The following is a 24,687-nucleotide window of genomic DNA, read 5'->3' as shown; positions in this document are numbered from 1 at the left end:
AAACGCATCGGTAGGGTGGACTGAACGCAAACAAGCGAACTGCTCTGAACGGATCACACGGAATCGCGGGGAAGTGGACAGAATGAGAATGATCCTGCGCGATTTTGTTCGAAAGGAAGACTGCGCACTTTGTAAGAAAGCGCGGCGAGCGACGCTTCGACCAAAACACAGGTGCTGCTGAACATCTGAGAACGGCTCAAAATGGCACGGAGGAGAGGATGCACGGAACCTGCCCTGCAGAAGCAAATTAAAAACCAATGCGATGGGTCATATAAAAAGCAAATCACTAAAAAAATGAGCGTACTGAGACTTAATGCGTGTTGCATGGCACCCAACCCATATATAAATCAAAACATTTCAACTCGCGTTCGCGAGTTTTTTGTTTTTAAAAAGTGCACAAAATCCACCCAATGCCAAAAACGCTACTTACACGGGGCAGCTTGACACACAGACCTCTGCTTTTGGCAGTTACAAAGTGCAAACTACAGCTCCCACAGTTCCCCTTGGTTCTGACGTGGGCTATGTCATTCCATGAATTTGAAATGCACTCATTTTCGTTTTGCAAGTGCGAGCACAGGATTCAGGAAGGATGTGTCCGTCGGCCTCTCTCTAGTGTACTGCGAGGGTTTCGGGCACTGTCCGTGCCCCAACCCTGTCACTGTTACGACAGTAAGCCAGTACACTGCACACACACGAAAACAAACAAGAAAAGAAAACAATACTGAGGTAGCGTATGAGGTTTTCTGCCACAGCGTCTTAATAGCTCTTACAGTTTCAACCACAGTGTTCCACATGTTCACACGTTTCTACACTAAAGTAGTGACAACAGCTACCGTGGCACACTGCGTTGGACCTGTAAGAAGATTCGTCCTCATTGAGCTCACGCAGGTGCGGTAATCCACCTGCCAGACATGCAAATGATGACCAGCGCCACCTGAGCACACGCACAGAAACACGCCTCTAAAGTGTACACGCGTGCGCACGTCATGTTGCATATTGAGACCGGTGCTGCGGACACATCTGACATCAATAATAATAATAAGCATGTTAGGGGGTCAGGGAGGGTAACACTTCACTTGGCAACTAGCGACACGTAAACCCAAACCCCCTCTCTCTCTCTCTCTCTCTCTCTCTCTCTCTCTCTCTCTCTCTCTCTCTCTCTCTCTCTCTCTCTCTCTCTCTCTCTCTCTCTCTCTCTCTCTCTCTCTCTCTCTCTCTCTCTCTCTCTCTCTCTCTCTCTCTCTCTCTCTCTCTCTCTCTCTCTCTCTCTCTCTCTCTCTCTCTCTCTCTCTCTCTCTCTCTCTCTCTCTCTCTCTCTCTCTCTCTCCTCTCTCTCTCTCTCTCTCTCTCTCTCTCTCTCTCTCTCTCTCTCTCTCTCTCTCTCTCTCTCTCTCTCTCTCTCTCTCTCTTTCTCTCTCTCTCTCGTTTTTGTTTGAAATTACAGGTCACGGACAGAGCTGGACAGAAGTACCGCCGCAGGGAGAAGCTACCCTTCCGGGACGAGGTTCCTTATGTGATAACTAGCGATAGATAAGAAGGGCGCGCGTTGTGCTTCGGGTACAGAAGTGAAGCCCCCCCCCCCACCCCCCCCGCCACGGGGCTGCGGCTCCGCATGGACCGTGGGGGAGGGACCGCTGGCGGAGGAGCGCGTCGTCACTGGAGGACGCAGTACTTCTTGTAGTCCGACTCAAAGTCCTCGTCCATGCTGCTGGTGTCCGCCATCTTCTTCCCGTCCGTCCGCGGCAGGAAGCGGGAGCAGTCCACGCCCTGCTGCTCGTAGAACAGGATGTAGGCCGAGTCCGCGTCTATCTCGTCGGAGCGCAGTTCCTGAGGGAGGAATCATTCAAAAAAAAGAAAGGAAGCAACTCAGTTGTGATGGACAGCAAAGCTACAAATATTAGCCGCGGGTGACTTAGTGTCGATCCTGCATAAGACACGATCCAGGGCCTCACCTTGCAGCTGCTGTCATTGTAGCAGTACCACTTCTCATTGGGGTTTTTGGCATATGTCACATAGTGGCCTCCTCCCAGAATTCCAGAGTGACACTGCAGGAGCACGAGACACATGACCATACGTTACAAAGGGCAAGCATGTACAATTCAGCTTCATAAACACACATAAATGCAAACCGAGAAGTAAAAATGTACTCCGGCACGCACTGAGATTGCATATAGGTTGTATATGGGGTCCAGGCAGACGTCGTCTCCATGGCGCTGGGGGGTCTCCAGGTCCGTGCCGTCGTCCGCGTGCCCGTCGCTCTGTCCGTTCTCCTGGCAGAGCCCTTCCGTCGCCGCGGCGGCGGCGTTGCCGTCCCTCCCCGGGGGGGCCTCCCCCTCGGCCGCGCCCTGCTCCTGCTCCTGCTCGCGCTCCGTAGAGCTCTCCCGCCCGCCGTCCAGGCTCTCCTTGCTGTCGGAGAGGCGGTGCCTGCTGCCCAGCTGCGGCAGGCGCAGTCGCCCCGCCCTCCGGCCTCCGCTCCTGGGGCAGTGGGAGGAGCCGCAGTCCCCGCCCACCGGGGCGCTGGACTTCCGGCCCGCGGCAGGAGAAGCTGCAGACAGGAAACCACACACACACACACACACACGCACGCACACGCACACAGACACACACACATACACACGCACACACACACAGACACACATACGCACACACACACACACACACACAAACACACGTGCACACACACACACACACACTCATGAGCTTCCCTGGTTTGGACCCATATCCACACACACTGGCAGCGATTGGAGAGCGAGGCTTTACGAACCCTAGAATGGGAGGAGTTACCAGTCTTCTCAGTGACCCACTGATCTGAACCAATCACAACGCTTTGCTGTGCAGAGCAAGCAGTTGATTCCTTCCAGTAAGTCAGTGACTGACGGGTAGCTCCACCCATGACTAGGACCCATGAAAACTCCCCCTTCAGCAGTACAGACGGGTGCAGTAAGGAGTGCAGACCTTTGGTGCTGTTGGGAGGACCAGTCGGGGCGGCGATGGAAGGTAAGCTCCCCGCCTCATCCTCACTGGCCTTCGGCGTTGGCCCCGCCTCCTGAGGCTCCTCCCCCGGGCACTCCTCCGGCCCCTGTTGGCCGTCCGCCTCCTCTCTGGGCGCCAGGAAGGCGCTGGGGTCGAACTTCTCCCTGGGGAACTTCACTATCTTCTGAGACTTGATCCAGCGCCCATTGACGAACTGGAACCGCTTCAAGTGGACTATCTGCAAGACAGGGCCAGCGCGTTACCAGGTGCTGTTACCCGCACACTTACCAGCTGTTTGGCTGGGCTGCGGTGCGGGGGGGGGGGGGGGGCGCTCTCACCAGGACGGGGGGCAGCCTCCACAGGTCCAGCTTCTTGGTGGCCAGGCGGTGGGTCTTGCACTTGGAGCAGTAGTACTTCTCGTCCTCGCCCAGCTCCTCCTCGCTGGTGAAGGCCCGCAGGCAGCTGTCCAGGCTGATGGGCTCGGCCTGCGCCCGGCGGCTCTGCTCCACGCTGGCGTGCTCCTCCACCGTCTGCGGGACGAGCGAGAGAGAGAGAGAGAGAGGTGAAAACCCAACGAGCACACGTCACGGGCGTTGAGTTCAGATTTACGGTCGCTTCGTTCCGTTTCCGGTACAGCTCTTCCTGTTAAACGCATCTGCGCATGTGCACTAGCACGTCTTGGCTGAACCGGAGTTGCAGTGACCAAGGTGTAAATGAGTTCTTGTTTTGTGCCAACAAGTGAAGTGAGTAAAACTATAAAGTTGTCGTTATTGCGTTAGCAACGGGTAAAACCTCCATTTAAAACGCCCTAAGTGTAATATGTCCAATGGTGTGAAAAGCAGAACTGGAAAAGACGTTGGTCAGAAATCAGGACAGCCGTAATTCATGAGGAGGAATGCAGTCCAAGCCCACTTAACAGGAGAGTTTAAGGTAGTCCAGGGCTCTGTAGAAAAGCTCATTAGCGGTGGCAGAGGCGCGTGTCTCTCTCTCACCCGCTCCTGGGAGGTCTGGTAGCGCAGGTGCAGGGCGGTGGGGTCCCAGTCCACGGCGATGTAGGCGTTCCACACGGCGGCCTGGTCCTCGTTGCAGTGGACCGTGCAGCCGCGGCAGAACCTGCCGAGCGCGGAGAAAGCGCGGTCACGGTCACGCCCGATTCGACCGGGGGTCCGCGGGGGGGGAGATACCCGCCGAGGGGCGCGTTTCCGCGGAAACCTCACCTGTACCACGGGCACCAGGCGCAGGAGTTCCCGTCCTTCTGCACCACGCGCAGGGTGAAGGGGTACTGGTAGCCCAGGCTGTCGTCACTGGAAGAGCGGGAGGCCCACAGGAGGAAAGCACACTCTGCTTAAACTGACTTTACTGAACATGGTAAATGGTTTAAAATACTAACAGAAAATATTATGCGCAATTAGTTAAATATACAGTGAAGGCATCAGTTAGCTGTAAATTGTTGCACAGCACCCAGCTGACATCAGACATGACACAGCTGCACTACACAAACTGCACAAGGAGCTATCCTCCACTGTCCAAATGTGCTCCACCAATGGTCCCATACATACTCAATCCTCTTCTGCAGAGAGGCAGCCACTCTCCACAAAATCCCCTAAGCAGGTGTTTGTGCTGAAACATACAGGCCAACACACCTTCCAATAGATGAGAATAAATCACATTCACAGGACCACTTCTTGGTGATGGAGGAAGAGTGAATTTCTCTCCAGTTCTGATACTCGGTATGGATTGCACGCATCTGAGCGTGGTCATGCGGTGCATGGTGGTGTGGGTGAAGGGGAGGGGGGGGCACTGACCAGTCCTGGGCGTGGTTGCTGGCCTCCTGAGGGGGCAGGGGGCTGGCCAGGCGGGACACCTGTATCCACACGGCGTCGTACAGGTCCCGGGCCCGGGTGCGCACCGTGCAGGGCACGATGAGCGGCATGCCGAACAGGCTGGGCCGGTTCTTCTGCGACGACAGGAAGTAGAGCTCCGCGCGCATCTGCGGAACCCAACGCAGCGCGTCACCGTCTCGCGGGTTACCACGGTAACACCTTAAGCCTTCTGACGACGCCCCGCCGTGCTAAGCTAACCGGGTCTCGTTCGCATCGTCTAAATTAGATCACACACGCCGATTAGCCTCTCCAATTCAATACTGCTACCACAAACTGGTAAAAGTAAATGCTGAGGGTTAACACAGCTACAAGCGTAGCGACTCTGCGCTGAACCTGCGCCCGTACAAAGAGCCCGTTTCTGTGCTAAGCAGCTCGGTGGGGCGCTTCTGAGGGGGGTCCCCTGGAGGAGTGCGGGCCTCACCATCTTGCGGTGGATGGCGATGATGTACCCGGTGAAGGGGCTGTCCTGCACGGGCACCACGTGGCCGTTGGGGATGCCGTTGGCCAGGCCCCTCTCCGTCCCGCAGGGCACCACGGTGCTGGGCATGCCGTTGGGCAGCACGCTGGGCTTCGCCGAGCCGCCGCTGGCGGCCGGGACCGCCGTCCCGTTCAGCAGGGGTGCAACGTCTAAAATATTACACACGTCAGAGCCTTTCAAATGCAGAACTATTCCATTTACTGTTGTAAACGTGCACACACACACTCACACACACACAGAAACAGACACACAGACACACGCACACAGCAACAGACACACAGACACACGCACGTCAGAGCCTTTCAAATGCAGAACTATTCCATTTACTGTTGTAAACGTGCGCACACACAGACACAGACACACACAGAAATAGACACACAGACACACGCACAGGCACACACAGGAACACACAGGAACACACATACACAAACACAGATACAGACACACACAAACACACACAGAGACGCGCACACACACACACGCACGCACGCACACACACACACAGAAACAGACACACACACACACACAGACACACACAGAAACAGGAACACACATACACAAACACAGATACAGAAACACACAAACACACACAGAAACGGGCACACACATGCGCACACACGCACACGCACGCACACACGCACACATGCACGGACACACGCACCCTCACAAACACAAACCCGCAGAGACAGACAGAGAGACACACAGACACACACACACACCCTCACAAACAGAAACCCACAGACACAGGCAGAGAGAGACACGCACTCAGACAGCAGGGCACATGCTCCAGTTGCAGAATGAGTCACACTCACCGGCGCGCACGGGGGAGACGACGGACGTAGGCGTGCCCGGGACGGGGACCTCGAACGCGCACAGGAACCCGCTCGCCGCCCGCCGCACCTTCTGGTTGTCCAGCGGAAAGTTCTAGAAGCACAAGAGCGGGTCAGTGTTTTTTCGCGGCTCTCGACGCGCGGCAGCCCGAGCGTGGGAACCGGGGGGGGGGGTTAGGGTTAAAGGAGGGGGTTAGGGAGTCGGATTTAAGGTTAGGCTCTCTCCCGCACCTTGATGTTGGAGGCGTGCACCTCGGCCAGGAGGATCTGCTCGGGCTTCAGGCCGCAGAGCTCGCTCAGCTGCCTCTTCAGCGCCGTGTACTTCTCGTCCATGTTGAGCCGGAGGCCGTACCGCACCGGCGTGGAGCCGTCCAGCTTGATCACTGCAGACCAAACGCATTTCATCACCCTTCTCCTTTTCCCTTACCCTGTCTGAAGTGGTTGTGATTCCAGTGCTAGTTTGTACTTGGTAGGATTCTTGCTTGCTGAACAAGCTTACTCTACAGGGTTGGAGTCCTGATCGATGTGGTCACTTCTGGCACTACGATCCTTACTTCACTCTAGTGTTTCTTTTGCACCTCTACATCATGAACCAATGCACTTGTTGTACGTCGCTCTGGATAAGAGCGTCTGCTAAATGCCTGTAATGTAATGTAATGTAATGAAGTGCCTCCCAGCAGCATATCACCCTTATTTTTCCGAATTAACTTCATTTAATTCATTAACCCGAATTTTTGACCTCATTTTTTTTTTTTTTTTTTTTTTAAAGATGAAATTATATCCCTGATATTTCTTTGAGCTGCCAGAACATTTAGGGGTGAAGCTGCTTGCGTGAAACGGGGCCTTAGCCTCGAGCAGTTAGGGGAAGGACTAATGCAATATACAGCGTGCTGGATGAGGGGGCCTCACCGATGATCTCTAAGTGCATGGAGCTGTCCATGGGCAGGGGCAGGGACAGGAAGTTGAAGGGGTCGAAGCGCGCGCTGACGTGACCGCAGGTCTTGCACTTGACCTGGGACCGGAGCTGACCGTGGAACAGGTCCACCACGATGGAGCGGTTCCTCCTCAGGTGGTTGTCCCAGGCCTGTCGGAGGGGGGCAGCGCTCAGTGGCGTCCCGAATAGCCACGAGGCAAAGCGCACTCAACACAACAGACCGCGTTCCACCACTACCGCTCGAATGTAGTAAATCAGGCCTGGGATAAATATGCATTACCCTTTAAACACTGCAGATTCCAGTCAAAGAAGTTTCAATAATAAATATTGCAAAGAAATATTCACCCACATTAAGGATGTTAGAATACATTTTAATTTCATGATTCTGTGCTTTGGCAAACTATAGCTGGGATTCAATCAACATTTCCTGTTGACCTTTACTTAGAATAAATACAATTGTTACACATCACAAACTCAGTTTGGTGAGTAAGTTTAAGCTATTGCTAATCTCACCACACTGTCTGTTAGCCAGTTAAGGAAAAATATTGAACACCAGCCAACGTGTTTCTTTAAAAAGTGCCAGGAAAAGCCTAAAGTTTTCCAAGAATTATACCAATTGTGTATTTTAGAGTACAATCTCCCCTTCAGAGTCTTGGTCAACCAAAGGACTATGAAGGAGAGAGCTGAGTGACACTGCACTTCTCCAGCACCGTGTGAACTCTGACCTCTGAGGCCACCTCCCTGTCCGGCCGCCCGTCGCTGTCCTTCAGCTCCACGTAGGGCTTCTCGTGGACGCGGTTCAGGTCCTCGTGGAGGCCGTCCAGCAAGAACGCCAGCAGCTCCTGGGAGTCCTGCTGCTGGAAGCCGTTGAACCTCGGGGCGTACTTGGCTATCGTCCACTAAAAAGGGAAGAGAGGAAAGGGTGAAGTCGTTAAGAGAGGACAGGGTAGCCGAAAGCAGGGTCTGGTGAATACTGAGCACGTGCAGGTGACCCACCCTGAGCTTCAGAGGCGCCACGTTCTTCTGCGTCCCGCTCCACAGCTCCTGGACCAGGTCCCCGTAGCACTTGGCCATGTGACCGCGCATCCCCATGGGGTTGATTCTGCGGGGGGAAATGAGCACCACCTTACAGCCCCTCATTTGTGTCGAGCTTGGCGTTCTGCACATTACAGCCCCATCTCACGACTGGGTCCTGTGCGACAGTCTGCGTGAACGTCGCTTCTCGTCGAAGAAAAGCAAAACGGACGGTTTGCGGTGCGCGTCGTGAAGGCTCAAGGGCGAGCACGTACGTCCAAGCAAATCCACACACCATGCAGTCCACGCAAACTCAACGCGAGTGCACGTGATGGTAAACGGTAAATGGACTGCATTTATATAGCGCTTTCATCCAAAGCGCTTTACAATTGATGCCTCTCATTCACCAGAGCATTTAGGGGTTAGGTGTCCTGCTCAGAGACACTTCGACACGCCCAGGGTGGGGCTCGAACCGGCAACCCTCCGACCGGCAGACGACCGCTCTCACCTCCCGAGCCAAGTCGCTCAGGAGGTAAGAGCACGTGAAACGCAGATTCAAAAACACAGCAAAAGCCCTTACAAGCGGGTGCAAAAAACATGGGAGCAGCGACAGGCGAGACGCGCGGTACGACTAGCGCTACAGGTTCTGTAGAGCGCAGGCGCGCCGAGGGCGGCAGGCTGACGTCCACGCACCTGTTGAGCTCGTACAGGTGCCTCCCTGAGGTGAAGTACTCCGTCAGAGGCTTGGTGTTGCTCACGCACTGGATGCTGGAGTTCATGAAGCAGGTGTTCCCCAGATTACTCAGACCTGTGGCCCCCTTTTCAGTCGGAACTGCAACAGACAAGAGGGGGGGGGGGGCGGAGTCAAATTGAATAATACGCCTCACACAAGACCCGATGCAATGTGCAAAAATTTAGGTCTTTTTCATGTTAATGCTGCAAACCCAGCAATGGAAGTACCTTTGTGTCGGTCCATCTTGCTGCTGTTGGCGATGAAGGACATTTCCTCAGGCCAGCTCATGTCCTTGTTTCGGACTAAAGCAAAGAACAGAGATAATAACCAAATTTATTTATTAGCTGCGCGCAAATATCAAACGCGGAATGAAACGCAAACCTTTTTAGAAGTCGTTAAAATGAAGCGATTTTGGATTTTATGATTACCTTCGATGACCATGTGCTGTTCATCTGGTATCTTCAAATCTTCCAATCTGTGATCTTCATCATCCAGCAGTGTGAGGTAATTCTGGAAACAAGGAAGTAATCTTACATATTCCATAAACATTTATGACCATCTTACAGAGAAAGCCAGGTGGAATTTACACTCCTGTTCCTGGTAAACACAAGGAAAGAACAAGCATATCCACTGTGTGGTACGTGTGCGGCAAGGCCTTCGTCGTGTGTACAGTTTCATACAGCAGTGTTTGCAGGCCCCTTAAAGTGTACAGTTTTATACAGCTTGTTTGCAGGCCCCTTATAGTGTGTACAGTTTTATACGGCTGTGTTTGCAGGCCCCTTATAGTGTGTACAGTTTCATACGGATGTGTTTGCAGACCCCTTAAAGTGCCCCTTATAGTGTGTACAGTTTGAAAGATCCTAGCTTGTAGGCCCCTCCTGTATGATGAGTGCAGTGTGTGGCTGTGTTTGTAGGCCCCCTTGTATTGTGTACAGTTTGAAAGATCCTAGCTTGTAGCCGCCTCCTGTATGATGCGTGCAGTACGTTGCTGTGTTTTTGGGCCCCACCTCACTGTTGTAGAGCCACAGGCGCATGTCCTCGTCCTTGATGCGCAGCCGCTGGGACAGGTAGTCGTGGATGTCCTTGATGGTGTCCATCCTGCTGAAGCAGCCCGTGTAGGCCAGCACCCGCTTTAGAGGGGCGCTGGGGGACGGCACGTTACCTGCAGAGAGAGCCGGCAACTACGGGTTTCACAGCGCTCTGACACTCACACACTCTCACACTCACATTCACACACACACACACACACACACACACACACTCACACTCACACTCACACTCACATTCAAAACACACACACACAACCACACACACACACACAACCACTCACACTCACATTCAAAACGCATGCACACACACATACACACACATGCACACACACACACACGCACACATGCATATACCCACACACGCGCGCATACACACACACACACGCACGCATACACACATACAGACACACACAGTAACAGACAGACAGACGGACAGACAGACAGGCAGACAGGCAGACCGTACCCATGTTGACCCAGATGTTAGACTGGGGGGTGCGGGAGGCGGGCTGCTGCCGCAGGAAGAGCAGGTGCCGGGGGAAGAGCTCCAGCTCAGCCACGTCCGACTTCTGGTCCCGGATCACCTGGAGACAGGGATGCAGAGAGAGAGGGAGAGAGAGAGAGAGAGGGAGAGAGGGAGAGGGAGAGAGGGAGAGAGGGAGAGAGAAAGGGAGAGAGGGGGAGAGAGAGAGAGAGAGAGAGGGAGGGAGAGACAGACAGACAGAGAGGGAAATAGAGGGAGAGAGAGAGACAGAGACAGAGCGAGAGAGAGAGGGGGAGAGAGAGAAGAGAGAGAGAGAGACTGAGAGAAAGACCGAGAGAGAGAGGGGGAGAGAGAGAGGGAGGGAGAGACAGACAGACAGAGAGGGAAATAGAGAGAGAGAGAGAGACAGAGACAGAGTGAGAGAGAGAGAGAGAGAGAGAGAGAGAGACAGACAGAGAGAGAACAGGTCCAGTCAGCAGGACTCAGTACACCACAGACAGAACAGGCCCAAAGCTCCCAGCTCAGGGTCAGGCCCGCACACGGAGCTGGCGCTGCAGGGTACGTACCGGGCGGGGCAGGCTCAGGTTGGCACCGTACCAGTGGTACAGCGCCCTCCACACCGGCTCGGGGACCGTCTCAAAGTCCCGGCCCGCCGTCAGGGACCGCTTCAGACGCCCGCCCTCCAGGGTCAGCGTGGGGGCCTGGGGGAGAACACAGGTTACTGCGCCTGTGCTGCGCAGTGCACAGTGCACAGCGCAGGGGGAACATGGCATCTGCAGGGAAGTTCCCTTTTAGGCCTGATCAGCAGCCTCCTGTAAGACTCACCGCCTTCAGCTGAGCTTTAGCTGCTATGGGAGTGAGGAGTGGTAAAGCACATTGAACTGATTCAAACCCTATCTGTGAGAGAGTGGTGTGTGTGTGTGTGTGCGTGTGTGCATGTGTGTGTGTGTGTTTGTGAGTGTGTGTGTATGTGTATGTCTGTGTGTGTGTGTGTGTATATGTGTGAGATAGAGAGACTGTGGGGCTCCAATTCTCCTCACACATACACTGTGTATGCTGCTGTAGGCCCAGTAAAGGTATTTTATATGGACACACTCACGATTAAAAACGGGAAAAGGTTCCGCTAAACGAACGAATCATCGAATCAAATCTAACGAATCTCTTCCACTCCCTTATTGTCTTTATAACGCGCCACGTGTGAGCTGAGCGTGTCGGACACCAGCAGCAGCCAGCAGCTCCTGGGGGGGGGGGGGGGGAGCAGACAGCGGCGCGGACGGCACCCACCTTCAGGGGCTCTGGGGCGACCAGGGGCTGGTTGTCGATGGCGCCCGGCCTCTGGGCCGCCAGGTGGGCGGGCAGGTTGCCGTTGGCCCCCAGGAAGCACTGGTTGTTGTTGTCTGAGGCGGCGTGCTGCCGAGCGAAGCAGATGTCTGTGCCTGAGCTGGAGGGGATGAGACCTGGGGGGGGGGGGGGGGGGGGAGAGAGGGGGGGAGGGAGGGAGGAAGGGGGAGGGAGAGAGAGAGGGGGGGGGCGAGAGAGGGGGGGGGGGAGGGGGGGTGAGAGAGAGTGGGGGGAAAGGAGAGAAAGAGGGAAGGGAGAGAGAGAGAGAAGGGAGAGGGGGGAGGGAGAGAGAGAGAAAGGGGGGAGAGAGAGAGAAATGGGGAGGGAGAGAGGGGAGGAGAGAGAGAAAGAGGGAAGGGAGGGACAGAGAGAGAGAGGGGGGGATGGAGAACGGAGGGGAGAGGAGAAAGAGAGAGAGTGAGGGAAAGGGAGAGACAGAGAGTGAGAGAGATGGGGAATGGAGAAGGGCAGGGAGAGAGGAGAAAGAGAGAAAGAGAGAGTGAGCATGTGAAAATGAGTGTCCTCTGACAGAGGAAGCTGGAGCGTTCAGCCAGAAATAGGAACACAGCTGGCATTCCAAATTGGAAGAAAAAAACAAAAACAAAACAGATACATTTGGATGAGGAAAGGACCGGAACAAAAAAAAGAAAAAACAAAAGCCCAGATCCCCTCGGAGCGCAGCGTCGGTTCCGAGGCGAAGGGAAGCCCCGCGCGGCGTTCCGGCGCTTACTTCCTCCGGCGGTCTCGGACGCCTCCGACGCGCTGGAGACGTTGTCGGAGAACTTCTCCTCGGAGGAGCTGTGGGAGCCGGCCATGCCGCCCGCGTCCGAGGCCTGCTCCCCGGAGGGCCCCGACAGCGAGCCCTTCCCCGCGCCCACCACCGAGGGCTGCTCCACCACGATCAGCCGGTTGTCCTGGAAACGACACAAACAGGGGTTCCAGCTCTCGGAAGTGAGGAGACGCCTCCGCGTACTCCTCGGCCTTACGGGCCGTGTGGGAGGGAGCGCGGGCAGTGGTGTGAAGCAGGCCGCAGGCGCGGTTTGTGGCGGGGGTGTCGTGCGTCCTCATTCTGAGGCAACGCAATTCATCAGAAATTGGTAATATAAAGCAGTTGACCACACAGTTAATTCAGGTCAACTGCCTTCCTGAGTCTCAGTCGGTTTCTGATCTTTAAGCAAAAACATAAATTAGAAAGCTCTGTGGCTCTCCAGGACCATGCCTGAGTGTCACTTGTTTAGGCATCTGCTTTCAGTAACAACCTACAAAAGATGCACAGAGTCCAGCACTAGAACTGGAGTCCAGCACTAGGGCTAGAGGTGAAGCCTAAAGCCCTGGACAGGGCTGGTTTGTGACCCCTCAGCGCGGGGCGGACCGCACTCACGTATTTCACGTAGTCCATCCACTGCTGCCACCACTGCATGGAGATGAGGAACCAGTGGTGCCCCGGCTGGAGCCCGTACCGCGCCTCCCTCTCCAGCCAGCCCCTGCACAGCACAGGCACACCACGTCAGCCCCGTGGCCCCGCCCACCTTCCCCTTTCACTCAACATCTACACCAATGGCGGGGACCCGCGCACCTGATGATCTGCCCCTCCTCCTCGGGCGTGGCGGGGCGGAGCCCCAGGACGATGTGGCACACCTGGGGGGGGGGGGGGGGGGGGGAGAGAGAGAGAGGGAGGGTCCGGGTGAGACTGACTGCAGGGGGCGTGAGGGCGCGCCACAGTCGAACCCACGGGGGGTTGTGGGGGGGGCGGGGTTTCTACCTGGAACAGCAGGTTGAGGAACTCATTGGCCAGAGCACTCTTCACACTCCAGATCTGGTAGTCCTCCAGAGTCAAATGGCCCAGCTGGAAAAAAGACATAAAAATAAAAGCTTTACATTTTTAAAAAAATCTACCTACATATTAGAACCAGTAGCTTCCTGAAAACTACCGTCCAATTACCTACCTTAGTAGTGTCATGTTCCTTCAGGATGTCTTCTACGATGTCAGATACATTAGCATGCAACTCCTGAGAGAGGAGCAGAGAACAGCCAGTGTTAAAAAGGGGCTAAATGGCTAAAAGGGCCTTAATTAAAAGGATGAACAAAATAATATCCATTACTCGGCTTTTTGATGTAAGAAAAGGCTTACTCCGTTTCTGTGATTACTCATCCATTCTAATCAAGCTATTAAACCACAATAAATTCAGCCCCTCACTTTTATGTGTATGGCTAGGCTTATTACTAATCCAATAACGAGCACAGATGTCCATTGGCCCACCCGTCGCAGGTTCCTGTAATTATACACGCTGCAAACGCACATGCTACTTGATAGCGGTTCAATTCAACAGCCAATTTGCCTTCATGCCAATCTGACAGTGAACGCCCCCACATCCCTCCCCCCCCCCCCCCGTCACTCACGGGATCAAGCCGCCGCCACTTACGGGGAGATTATCGGTGCGGTTGTCCTTCCAGACCTCGCGCAGCGCCACCACCATCTCGCGGATCTCGGCCCGGGACAGGACCCCGTCGCGGTCCACGTCAAACACCTTGAAGCAAACTGGAAACGGCGGGAAGGAGGGGAGGGCGGGTGAAAAAAGCCGCCCGCTTTTATTCAGAACCTAAAGCTGGGAATGGCGTGAGCGACAGGGCTTCCGCTTCCCTCAAACACACTTCACGTTTAAAAGCGCACATTTACATTTTACGTTTTTTTCACCGATTTTACCCGCCAATTTTTTCTAGCATTCTTGTGCGATGTTCCAAATGTTGTATTTGGCACACCCGCGTTTCTCCGTGCCAATTATATTTCTAGTCAACGTCTCAAAAGTCTCCTTGTCAGTTTGTGACAGCGTAGGCTAGCCAAGTATGTTCTACAGCCGAACACATGGTGCCTTGTGGGGGGGGTTCTGGCCACGGTTGGCACTAGCGTGCGTCAGGTTTCCGACACCAGACCGCGAGCCAGACGGCGCTGAGCCGAGGCATTAGCGCCCGTTAGCCTCCCTGTACGATCCGCTCTAAGGAGCGCTAGCGAACGCTCGCGTGCGGCCCTGGGGGGTACGGCCTACTTACACTTCTGCCTCTCAGCCAGAGGCCCCCGGCAGCACGCGGACAGCCCGCACGAGATCTCCTTGAAGTCGATGTGATTGTCCCGGTTCTCATCGAAGGCGTGGAACAAACCTGAGGAGGAAGATTCGGGACGCAAGCGTCGGTTTCCCATCATTAAAAATGTAATCTGGGGGGGTGAGTTCAAACCAAGAATCGGAAGAATCGGTCCTGTGAAGCCCATTAAAACCTGGCGCATGCTTAGTCACGTCCAGTTAAACGCTTTCTGTGAGGTACGGCCATTTTATTTCTTATACCACGCCGGACTACGAAAAGATTTCGAAATCAAATTGAGCAAGCTGAGTGAATTTACCGCAGCAGACTCTCACACATTTCTAGGGCGTGCATTTGCAGATTGATTCAGTTTGTGTTGAAGTCTCTTCTGCAGAAATTGCATAACGCTACGTAAAAGCGTTTGAGTCGTAAGGATCCGATTACCTTCGCTGAGCGACGCATGAATAGGGGGGGAGACCAGGGGGACGAACGTCTCCAAGTCAAAACGGCCGGTCCTCGACTGAGCTTTCAGGAGCCAGTAGCGCTTCTCCAGATCAATGATGTCCGATTCTTCCACTGCAAGCAAAATAAAGACAGAAACGTTTTGATAGAAATACAGTACAGGAAGAAAAGAAAAAAACTATCAAAAGCACAATTTCGAACAGTTCAAAGTCTTCCTGTATGCATCCAAAAGACCACAGAATCAGGCTTTTTCTTGCAGGACTTGCAGGACTAATGTTCTGAACGTTAGGGTACAGTCAGGGAACACTCATTCTTAGCCTCTGGCCCAGACCTTTGTTTGAAATGTAAACAATCAGTGCACTGCAACAAAGTCACCTTCAAACACGCAAACCTTTGTCTGCCAAGTAGCGTGTGCTCAGGTCATACAGCACCTTAATACACGCTGATCTATCTACGCTCTAGCAAATGGACTGCATTTATATAGCGCTTTTATCCAAAGCGCTTTACAATTGATGCCTCTCATTCGCCAGAGCAGTTAGGGGTTAGGGGTTAGGTGTCTTGCTGAAGGACACTTCGACATGCCCAGGGTGGGGTTTGAACCGGCAACCCTCCGACTGCCAGACAATCGGTCTTACCTCCTGAGCTATGTCGCCCCCCGTTACTGCCCCCAACTAGCACAGTTGGGGGCAGTAACACACCACTGATGCCGTTCTCAAGGCTACCAGAAAAAAACACCATAAAGGAATGAGAAGCAATCCAGTGGGTTTCATTTAGAAGGGCTTTTTTTTAAAAAAGAAAAATTTTGAACCCCCCCCCAGAACTTTCAATTGTTCACTACCCGAAAAGGCCTACTGAAATGCCAGTGTGCAGCACTTCGAAACGTCCCGGCGGTGAGCTAAAAATAAAGTTGCCTGCGTAAAGAAGCTGCAGGACGGGGTATGAAGAGGTCTGCTCCCAGTCCAGGACAGGCAATCAATAATACGGAGGGCCTGCCTAGATATTACTGCAGCTGCAGCAATATGGGAGAGCAAAACCCACGGAGAAGCTCACATAGGACAAGGAAGAAAACACGCAAAATATGATATCGCTGACTCTCTAATTTAAACCAAGCAAAACATTTTGTGATGAGAGCAGTCTTAACGGGGTCATAGTAACACAAGGTAGCTCCACCCAACAGAAGGTTCTTTAAGCCCCACACTTCCACTCTCCCATCCCAGTTCAGACCACGTTTCCCCATACTGATAAATTCATTCCACGCCTGAGGCCACCACGAACGTCCAAGTTGGTGCACGAGCAACAATAAACAACAAGTCCATACACAAAAGAGGGCGAGGAAACTGGATGAATAACGATCCTCACTATGATGGAGGCAACCTAAAAAAAATGACTAATTCAGCCATAAACGCGGAGGGAAAGAATACCTGCTGCTTGTGTCGAGAATAATTCATGACCTGTGTATTGGACAGGGGGGGTCTTTCAATCTATAAAATTCATTATCTCCGGGTAATCTGTGGGACCTGCCACCGCCTACAAAGCCATCATTTATCCCCCTGAACCCATCGACCCCCACCTGCCGTTCAGAGTGCATTACAGTGCCGCGAAACAAAAAATCAATTTTAGGTTTTAGGCTTGTGTCGGCGCACGGGAGAGTTCCCACGTAAAAGACCGACGGAAACGGCCTCGCGTTTCTCTCCCGCGGTGACGCCGTGACGATCGTGCTATCGAGCCGGCGGACGTGTCTGGTCTTGGCCGCCCGCTCGCTCGCTCGCTCGCTTCTCTCGCTCGGAGGGCCTCTCCCGAGATCCCTCGAAGGCCGTCCCGCAGAAACGCCCTCGCCTAAAGCCGCCGCGTTAATGAGTGTGAGTCAGACGCCCAATTACGTTGCGACAGCCAACCGACCGGGGCGAGGGTGAGTAACCTCCAAAACGCGAGGAGTACTTCAGCAAATGATGACATCGCCTCAATAGCCAGACACCTCCTTTCTTTGCTATTTATTCCACACTTTGGGAATTGCCCCCGGTGAAGGAAGAGTTGTTGTGGCTTACAGTGTTAATTAGCCAGCTACACAGAAACGGCTGAAGGTGTTCAAAATTATAATACTGGTACATGCTGAGGCTGGAGGTAGTAAACTGCCCTAAAGCCCTAAAGGTTTTGAGAGGCAGCTTTACTACATTTCGCAACAGGCCACCGGCTATGCACGAGCAGCTTCAGTGGTGCAATGCAGACTTGGATACCCACTATATGTTCGTTTTTGTCACCACCAATATCTTGATCGATACAGGTTGTTGAAAACACACATAAATTGTAATACAATTCAGAAGTTTCCAAACTGAACACCTTTGAAACAGCAGCTTCCATTGGTACACAGCGTACGAGCCGTTACCGCACACATTGACAGCTACCTTAAGGTGCAACTGTGTCTCTCTACCGAATTACTCCACCAGTGAAGCGTGGGGCCTACACCACTGCAGGCCTCCCAGGGGCCTGGCCGCTGAGCTTTCCAATATTAGCGATACAAGCAAGCCTCGGGTGAAGGGCCAATTGAATTTCCGGACATTTCTCATTCCGCCTGTCAAACCCACTCTCCGTCACCTTCCTGTGCGGGTCCACATATCGGCCAACGTGGAAAAGGCACGAGGGAAAAGATGCATGCAATGAATGCAGAAAAGCGATCCCATTCACAAACGCGCGAGCGTGCGCGCGCACGCAAGCTAACAGAGTTAAGAGGATAACCCAGCAGCAAGGCAGCAGATTGTCTGTAGGGCGTCTCTGATTGGCCAGCGCTGAAATTCCAAGTGCAGAGATCTGTCCGGCTCTGTCCTTGGTTGACAAACTAACCCTATGACTATATTTACCTGAGCAGCACTGTTTACCTGACCCAGATACAAGTGCTACCGTAAATGTCAGTCATCATTTTACAACCACCGAGCACTGAAGTTCATTTCTTGATTTGGCTCTGTACTCCACAATTTCAGATTTGTAATGAAACGCATTATCACATGCGGTTAAAGTAAAAAATTCTCTATTAAATTCTCGCTATTAAAGAAGAGTATTTTCATACTTTTTGATTTCACCATGTAGAAATAACAGCACTTTTTTATACATAGCCACCCTTATTTCAAGGGCACCATAATGTTTAGGACAAATGGTTTCACAGGTGTTTCTGATTAGTCAGGTGTGTTCAATTGCTAGTCTTGATTCTAGGCTTTTGATTGCCTATGAGTCTGAATTGGCATTTGTCAACATGGGGACCAGAACTGTGCCAATGAAAGTCAAGAAAGCCATTTCTTGAGCCTGAGAAATCAGAAAAAAAGAGCCAAATGCCAAATCTTAGGCTTACCAAATTCAACTGTTATCAACATCATTAAGAACAAAGAGAGCCCTTGTGAGCTAAGAAACCACAAAGGGCCAAGGAAGTCCTCTACAGGTGATGATCGAAGAATTCTCACCATAATGAACAAAAAACCCCAGACACCTGTCTGACAGATCAGAAACACAGGAGACAGGCATGAATGTGTCAGTGACTACTGTTCGCAGAAGACTTCACAAACAGAACTACAGAGGTGACACTGTAAGCTGCAAACCACAAAATTTCACAGAAAAGACAAACTGAAAGTTTCCAGGTCATGCACAAGCAGGCCGGTAGATTACCTAAAGAACTGCACAAAATATGCATAGAAAAAGCACTGTGTATAAGGAGTGTACAGTAAAAAGGAATCGTGTGTATGAAGTGTGCAGTGATAGTCCACTGCGTGTTTGAATACTATACAGTGAAAATGCTTTGAGAATAAACTTAATCTCTATTTCAATCTCTAATCTATTGAAACTGATTTTTTTATTTGCATTGGCATTAAATATAATTATGACTGAGGAACATCATCCTGATCAGTGTACTGCTTTGTTTGTCCAGTGTCTGAGAGGGAGTGTGTCGGGCGCCGTCGGCATGACAGCTGCGAAATGGCATGTGATAGTGACATCACAGGCCCGTCAGCTGCAGCTGCACATCTGCAGGGTGAGGCACAGCTCAGACATGCTTCAGCTTAAAGCCAAAGTGATGAACGCGAGCTTCGCTGCCATTAAGGATATCATTTATTTATGCATATTGAAAAACGCGCAACAAGGAAACGCAGTCTAAAAAGAAGGCCTACAAACAGAGCTCCGTTCGAAAAGCAACGTTCTGGCTCTCAAGAACACCGCACAGTTCGTAGCGTGAATCCCGCGACGCTGATCATCACAGGGAAGCACGGGGAGGGGGGGGGCCGAAGGAAGAGCAGTGCATTGTGGGAGGAGGGGAGGCGGGGACTCACGGTGAGTGACGCCGGCCAGCGTCTGGTAGAAGGTGGGCGTGTCGCTGTCGTCGGTGAGGGTCACGCACACGGCGCTGGAGAGGAGCCAGCGGGAGAAGGTGAAGGCCTCCTTGTTCTGCAGGAGCCAGAGCTTGAACTTCTCGTAGTTGACTTTCTCTCCCTGGCGGACGTGACAGCGCGCGCGAAATCAATGGCCGAGCGCGTTCTGCAGTCTTATCATAATGACAAACTTACATTACATTTATAAACCTTCATTTAAAAAAAAATTACTGCTGCAAAATACAGGCCTAAATTAAAGAAATCAATACTGCTTCAGTAAGTCAGAATGATGCATTATGGGTAGCGCATGCGATTTTGCCAAAGCACAACCGCAGGGAAACTTCAGGTAGGGACGTTATCCAGTTATCATTAGCCTTTGGGCAACGGGTGACACCCTGACGGCAGAAAGAGACCAGACAGAAGGGAAGCCCAGCGATTGGCAGCTGACCTCAGTGAAGCACTTCCGGAGAGAGGGCGGGACTTCCCCGTCCATGGTCCGCAGGGTGCTCTCCATGTCCTCCCGCACCGCATAGCTGCCCGACTCGCTGGCGAACAGGCTGAAGATGTCTGAAATGAGCAAGCACGCCGCGTCGGCCATCATTCAGGACCGAGCCCACCCCGGGACAAACCCCACAGGGACTCGCTCGGCAGCACCAGGCTTCAGAAAACGAAAGAGGATATCTGAGGTCATTTTAGGGACAATGTAGTACATTTAAACAGTTTCATACTGACAAAACTGAATTGAATTGTCTAGCTTGCATTTAGAAAAGCTGTTCCAGATAACTATTTATATATACACAAACACACCCACACACATATACGCACAGTATACATATGAATTTATCTCCCCACACACACATGCGTAAACACATACTGTACATGGCCTCTCATTCCAATGCATATAAACCAGCTCCCTGTTTGGAAATATGTAAATTCCCCTCCCCCAAAATGCATCCGCAGCACACGCTAAACCGGTAACTCCGTGCCAATTTTCGAACACGATGCAAATTGAGTCTGCGGTTCCACGTCCCTCATTTTTACACCTCTTTTCTCAGACTTACATCCTACAATTTACGAAATCGTAGTTTACTCTTCTGCGAGGCGAATCGTGCTAAACTCTCTGCGTGGTTTCGGATGGCGGCAGTGAGCTAAAGACAGGAAGATGAACACCGGGACACAGGAAGATGGGGTTTCACCCAACGGGAAACAAACGAGAGCCATCGGCCAGCAACCATTCATTAAAAAACGGCATGAAAGCGAACGTGGGACGATGTGAAGGACGTTGACTTACATTTGGCTTTCTCTTCATCTCGTCCTCTCGTGAGCAGTACCAGGCCCACAATGAGGTTGTTAAAGTGCAGCCCCTTTGATGTGCCTCCAAATGAGGTGTAGATCACCTGGACACAGGAATGGGGGGGAGGTCAACAGGAAGGATGGAAAGAAAATGCACAATAATGGAATGGGAAACATAAATACGTCAGCACAGCTCCAAAATCAAAGTCAAAGAGACTTTTAACGTTTCATGAAATGCAATCCATGAAAACGAAGGAGTTAATCTCAGTGGGGAGCGTCCTTACATTTTGGTCACTGAATGTTTGCCCAGGTAGTAAAGGAGAAACAGAGCTCATGAGCAACAAGCGTTACCTCTCCAAAACTCTGAAAGTGCGCTTTGCTAACGTGCTAACGTGCTAACGTGCGGCTGCAGACCGATAAGGTTCCGTTCCTCATCGGCAGCCTGGCAGCCGGTGTGTCTACAGCGCGGCGGATGAGCCTGACAGCAGGGAATACCGAAGGCGCGCGCGGCCGCGGCTCAGCGGCCCCCGTCTCCACTGAAGCGCGGCTTCCGTATGCTAATGCGCGCGCCGATCGACGAGACGCCGGCTGGCAGGCTGCGTCGCGGAAGGCCGGCTCAGGGAGGCTGGGACCCCCGTATCCGCGCGTCTGTCACAACGCGTGGCAGAGCGTCTGGCATGCCTTCGGGCGTTCAGAAAACAATCTGAAGGAAGCTCCGTGCCTCCCGACGCTCCCTCAGAAACCCACGCGGCATCTGAATGAGGATCCGGACGACAAGCCGGGCAAGCGGAGCACTGAACGCTCTCTGCCGGGTCTCTCGCGGTTATTTCCAGCAGAACTACACGCCCGCTATGCTGTTTGGTTATAAAAGAGGAACAGGAAGTGGATTGCCGCTCCACGCTGAGGAAGAGAAAGAGGACGCGAGAGCAGAGCAGAGCGTGTGATAGGGCTTTGTTTGATTGACATGCATTTGCATCTTCTCCCCGGGGCCCCTCGAGGGCCCCACTGTCCCAGGTCTCTGATGGAGCTGGGCCCCTTGAGGGCCCCGCTGTCCCAGGCCTGTGATGGAGGATAAATGTCCTGAGGCTACAGAAACCAGCGCACTGAACCAGGAACCTCCATAAGATCTGTGTCCCCATGAGGGCTGCTCTTCCAGGAGGCAGGTCATACGAGATCAGTCGAGCAAGGCAGACCCAGCATGGCCCTGCAATGTCCTCAGCCTCCAGGGACTGAGTAGCTGGTTGGCCATCGAGAAAACAGCATGCGACACATCCTAGGGTTGACGACAGAAGGCCCTACAAGCAAGAAGATAAGGCAGTACAGCCTTCACGATCAGTTTGGATGGGTCTGCCTATACGCTGGTATCTCTGAAAGCTTGTATGGCTTATTTGACTGTGATTTTTCTATAGACGCTTGACTCATACCAGGAACCGCGGTGCCTTCACACAGGACAATGTGGCTGAAAACGAGGAAGTCAAAACACGACACAATCCACTGCCCCAAAAAAACTTTCCGCATCTGACTTCAGTTCCCGTACAACTGACGCAAGACGCAATTCAGCCGCAGCGGATTCCGACTGTCGACAGGGTTACTGCAGCCGGTGGGGAAAAAAGCCGATATCAGGGCTTCCAGAAGACAATGCAATCTCTTCCACGCTGACTCATTTCATGGCGCTCCTCATAAACTTTTAAACCTGCTTAATGACGGCTCTGGACCTAAACGAGCCATTCTTCAGACGCTGCTCCACATCTGGAGCTGGACGCGCAGAGACGCTTTTAAATAGCGGCAGCTGGCGAGCCACAAACAGCAGAGGAACACTCCGCTGGATAAATTCTGAAGCAATCTCTGGCCACTGCACTGTAATCAAAGTCCCTCGATGAAACCCAGTAATGTTTGCAATGATTCAAATGACTTCATGTTAAATGCACAAAGGTTCAGTTAGGTTACATGAAACACTGTTACGTACAGAAGAGTAAAATGGAGATGGCTGAATTAGACATGAATGGGAAAGATTGTTATGAAAACATGAAAAGCAATCAAAAGTAAATCACAGCCAATATCAGTTAAAGGGTGAAGTTCTTTCACTCCCATATTTATGTTTCCTGGGTTATGACTGCTGATATCTTATCGCAAGGGCATAGTGCAAGCTTCCCTCAACACAGGACACGACCTACGATTAGCACTGCTCTGCTCACAATCTACACGTAAGGTACTCATAAATGTTCCTTTTATTGCAATGTGATTTCAGCGTGAATTAATGTTTAATTCAATGAGTCGGGACAGTGCCAGAATTGACATATCAATCAATCTCTCTCTCTGAGAAACAGCCCTTGTTATGGTATTTTTTATCATCAAACAATAATTTCCTGGAAAGCAAAATTAGCTGAATATATCTTGACAGGCGAAATAATCTGTGAACAACAGGGGATTTCGCGTCGCGCGGCAAAGGGGGAAGAGAGGAGGGTGATTTGCGAGCTCGTCTCCGGAGGTTTAGCACGCAGAACCACAGCGAGCTATTCGCAGGTAGCTACTGTACATAAAGGCCTGGGGGGAATCCGGGCGAGGTCACACGTAAGGGTGAAGCTGCTGGAGGTGCTGCGGCCTGCTGAAATCTGATCTGAGGCAGCCCCTAGCAAATGAAAAGACGGGGAGGTAATCACAAAGTGAAGTTAAACTATGAATAATGAAAGACTCGCTGCTACTCTTAAGTGCTTCCAATCGCGTAGAGTTCATACGCCGCCGCGGTCCGCACTGTTTCTCTAAATACGGCCAGCTTTCTAGGGACAGCGCAGTCATTAGGCCTTCCCAGCCCTCATTGTGGAACTATTACCTTTTTTTTATTTTTTTTTGTTGTTGCCCCCGCCGATGTTGACGTTCGAACCCGAACAGCGTTCGGGGCCGCCAGCCACGGCCAATTAAGCGGCGAATGTCTGAGGCGGAAGCAGAAATCCGTCGGCGAGGCGGTTTTAAAGGCCCTTGGCACTGCTCAGGAAAACAGGACCATTAGCGCAGGCATAACAAGGCGTGTCATTAGCCCCGAGAACCCGGGGTTCTCTCATCCTCTAATGAAAACATATTCGGTCCTTTTGAAGTCGAAGTCGAAGCCGAGCGCATCTTCGCCTGAGTCAGCGACGTCCCTGCCGTCTGCGCGTTCACCGGTTCCAGCGCGGTTACGAAACCTTCAGACGGCGCCGAAGAGAAACCCGCGAGAACAGAGAGCGTTCGCGGACGCTGCAGAAGCGTTTTTGAAGGGTGGGTCATTAGAGACCAGCCAGGCTTTCTTTCTTTACCCTCTGGGTCCGCGGATGAACGGAAGAACTAAAGGACAGCCGAGAACGTTACAAAAAGAGCCAATTTGATTGGATGTCAGGCATATTCATTCCATAGTTCCATATGAATTACCGATAGTGAGTAAAACGCATCTCTGCAGGTAGTCTACTGCTGGGTGAACACGATCGGTCATAGAGTATTAAACAAACAGAGACGCTATCATGGTTCAGTTGAAATATAAAATGTGATGTATTGCAGGGTGGGATATTAAGCATGGTGATGTATTAAATGTAATTGTCCTGACTTATTCATACGAAAGTACAATACAGCAGCCACACAGGGAAGCCTTCATTGGATTGAAAGGTGTAAGTGCTGATGGGCTGAACACACACACACATCGGTCTCAATGAGGGTGCTGTCTCTTCCTGTGGCTGGAATGGCCCCGTCTGGTTCCTGGTGGACTCCAGCACTGCCAAGTTAGGCAGGCGACCACTGACCAGTCACAGAGACATCACCGCCCCCCGT

At 52.4% G+C, this 24,687-nt stretch overlaps 1 protein-coding gene across 1 annotated transcript in view; it reads right to left on the bottom strand.

The window, feature by feature from the left end:
* Positions 1 to 1,366: 1,366 nt before the first annotated feature.
* Positions 1,367 to 24,687, bottom strand: part of LOC118235928 (ubiquitin carboxyl-terminal hydrolase 32-like) — a 32,058-nt gene continuing 8,737 nt past the window's right edge. The window contains exons 3-34 of the mRNA XM_035433824.1: positions 20,891 to 20,996; positions 20,048 to 20,166; positions 19,561 to 19,720; positions 15,236 to 15,367; positions 14,765 to 14,872; positions 14,140 to 14,255; positions 13,663 to 13,725; positions 13,479 to 13,562; positions 13,293 to 13,354; positions 13,098 to 13,200; positions 12,447 to 12,630; positions 11,660 to 11,832; positions 10,942 to 11,076; positions 10,358 to 10,475; positions 9,853 to 10,007; positions 9,274 to 9,355; positions 9,073 to 9,147; positions 8,806 to 8,944; positions 8,095 to 8,200; positions 7,824 to 7,997; positions 7,074 to 7,248; positions 6,396 to 6,547; positions 6,147 to 6,258; positions 5,278 to 5,483; positions 4,779 to 4,963; positions 4,191 to 4,277; positions 3,966 to 4,086; positions 3,312 to 3,503; positions 2,956 to 3,211; positions 2,160 to 2,545; positions 1,953 to 2,045; positions 1,367 to 1,827 (exon numbers count right to left, since the gene is read on the bottom strand). Of these exons, the coding sequence (XP_035289715.1) occupies positions 1,654 to 1,827; positions 1,953 to 2,045; positions 2,160 to 2,545; positions 2,956 to 3,211; positions 3,312 to 3,503; positions 3,966 to 4,086; positions 4,191 to 4,277; positions 4,779 to 4,963; positions 5,278 to 5,483; positions 6,147 to 6,258; positions 6,396 to 6,547; positions 7,074 to 7,248; positions 7,824 to 7,997; positions 8,095 to 8,200; positions 8,806 to 8,944; positions 9,073 to 9,147; positions 9,274 to 9,355; positions 9,853 to 10,007; positions 10,358 to 10,475; positions 10,942 to 11,076; positions 11,660 to 11,832; positions 12,447 to 12,630; positions 13,098 to 13,200; positions 13,293 to 13,354; positions 13,479 to 13,562; positions 13,663 to 13,725; positions 14,140 to 14,255; positions 14,765 to 14,872; positions 15,236 to 15,367; positions 19,561 to 19,720; positions 20,048 to 20,166; positions 20,891 to 20,996 (4,533 nt within the window). The 3' untranslated portion in view covers positions 1,367 to 1,653. The remainder of the gene's footprint in view (positions 1,828 to 1,952; positions 2,046 to 2,159; positions 2,546 to 2,955; positions 3,212 to 3,311; positions 3,504 to 3,965; positions 4,087 to 4,190; positions 4,278 to 4,778; positions 4,964 to 5,277; positions 5,484 to 6,146; positions 6,259 to 6,395; positions 6,548 to 7,073; positions 7,249 to 7,823; positions 7,998 to 8,094; positions 8,201 to 8,805; positions 8,945 to 9,072; positions 9,148 to 9,273; positions 9,356 to 9,852; positions 10,008 to 10,357; positions 10,476 to 10,941; positions 11,077 to 11,659; positions 11,833 to 12,446; positions 12,631 to 13,097; positions 13,201 to 13,292; positions 13,355 to 13,478; positions 13,563 to 13,662; positions 13,726 to 14,139; positions 14,256 to 14,764; positions 14,873 to 15,235; positions 15,368 to 19,560; positions 19,721 to 20,047; positions 20,167 to 20,890; positions 20,997 to 24,687) is intronic.

This window comes from Anguilla anguilla, chromosome 9 (genome assembly GCF_013347855.1).
Source record: "Anguilla anguilla isolate fAngAng1 chromosome 9, fAngAng1.pri, whole genome shotgun sequence".
NCBI lineage: Eukaryota > Metazoa > Chordata > Actinopteri > Anguilliformes > Anguillidae > Anguilla > Anguilla anguilla.
The sequence above is the reverse complement of the archived record's forward strand: the minus strand, read 5'-3'. Positions and strand labels throughout refer to the sequence as shown.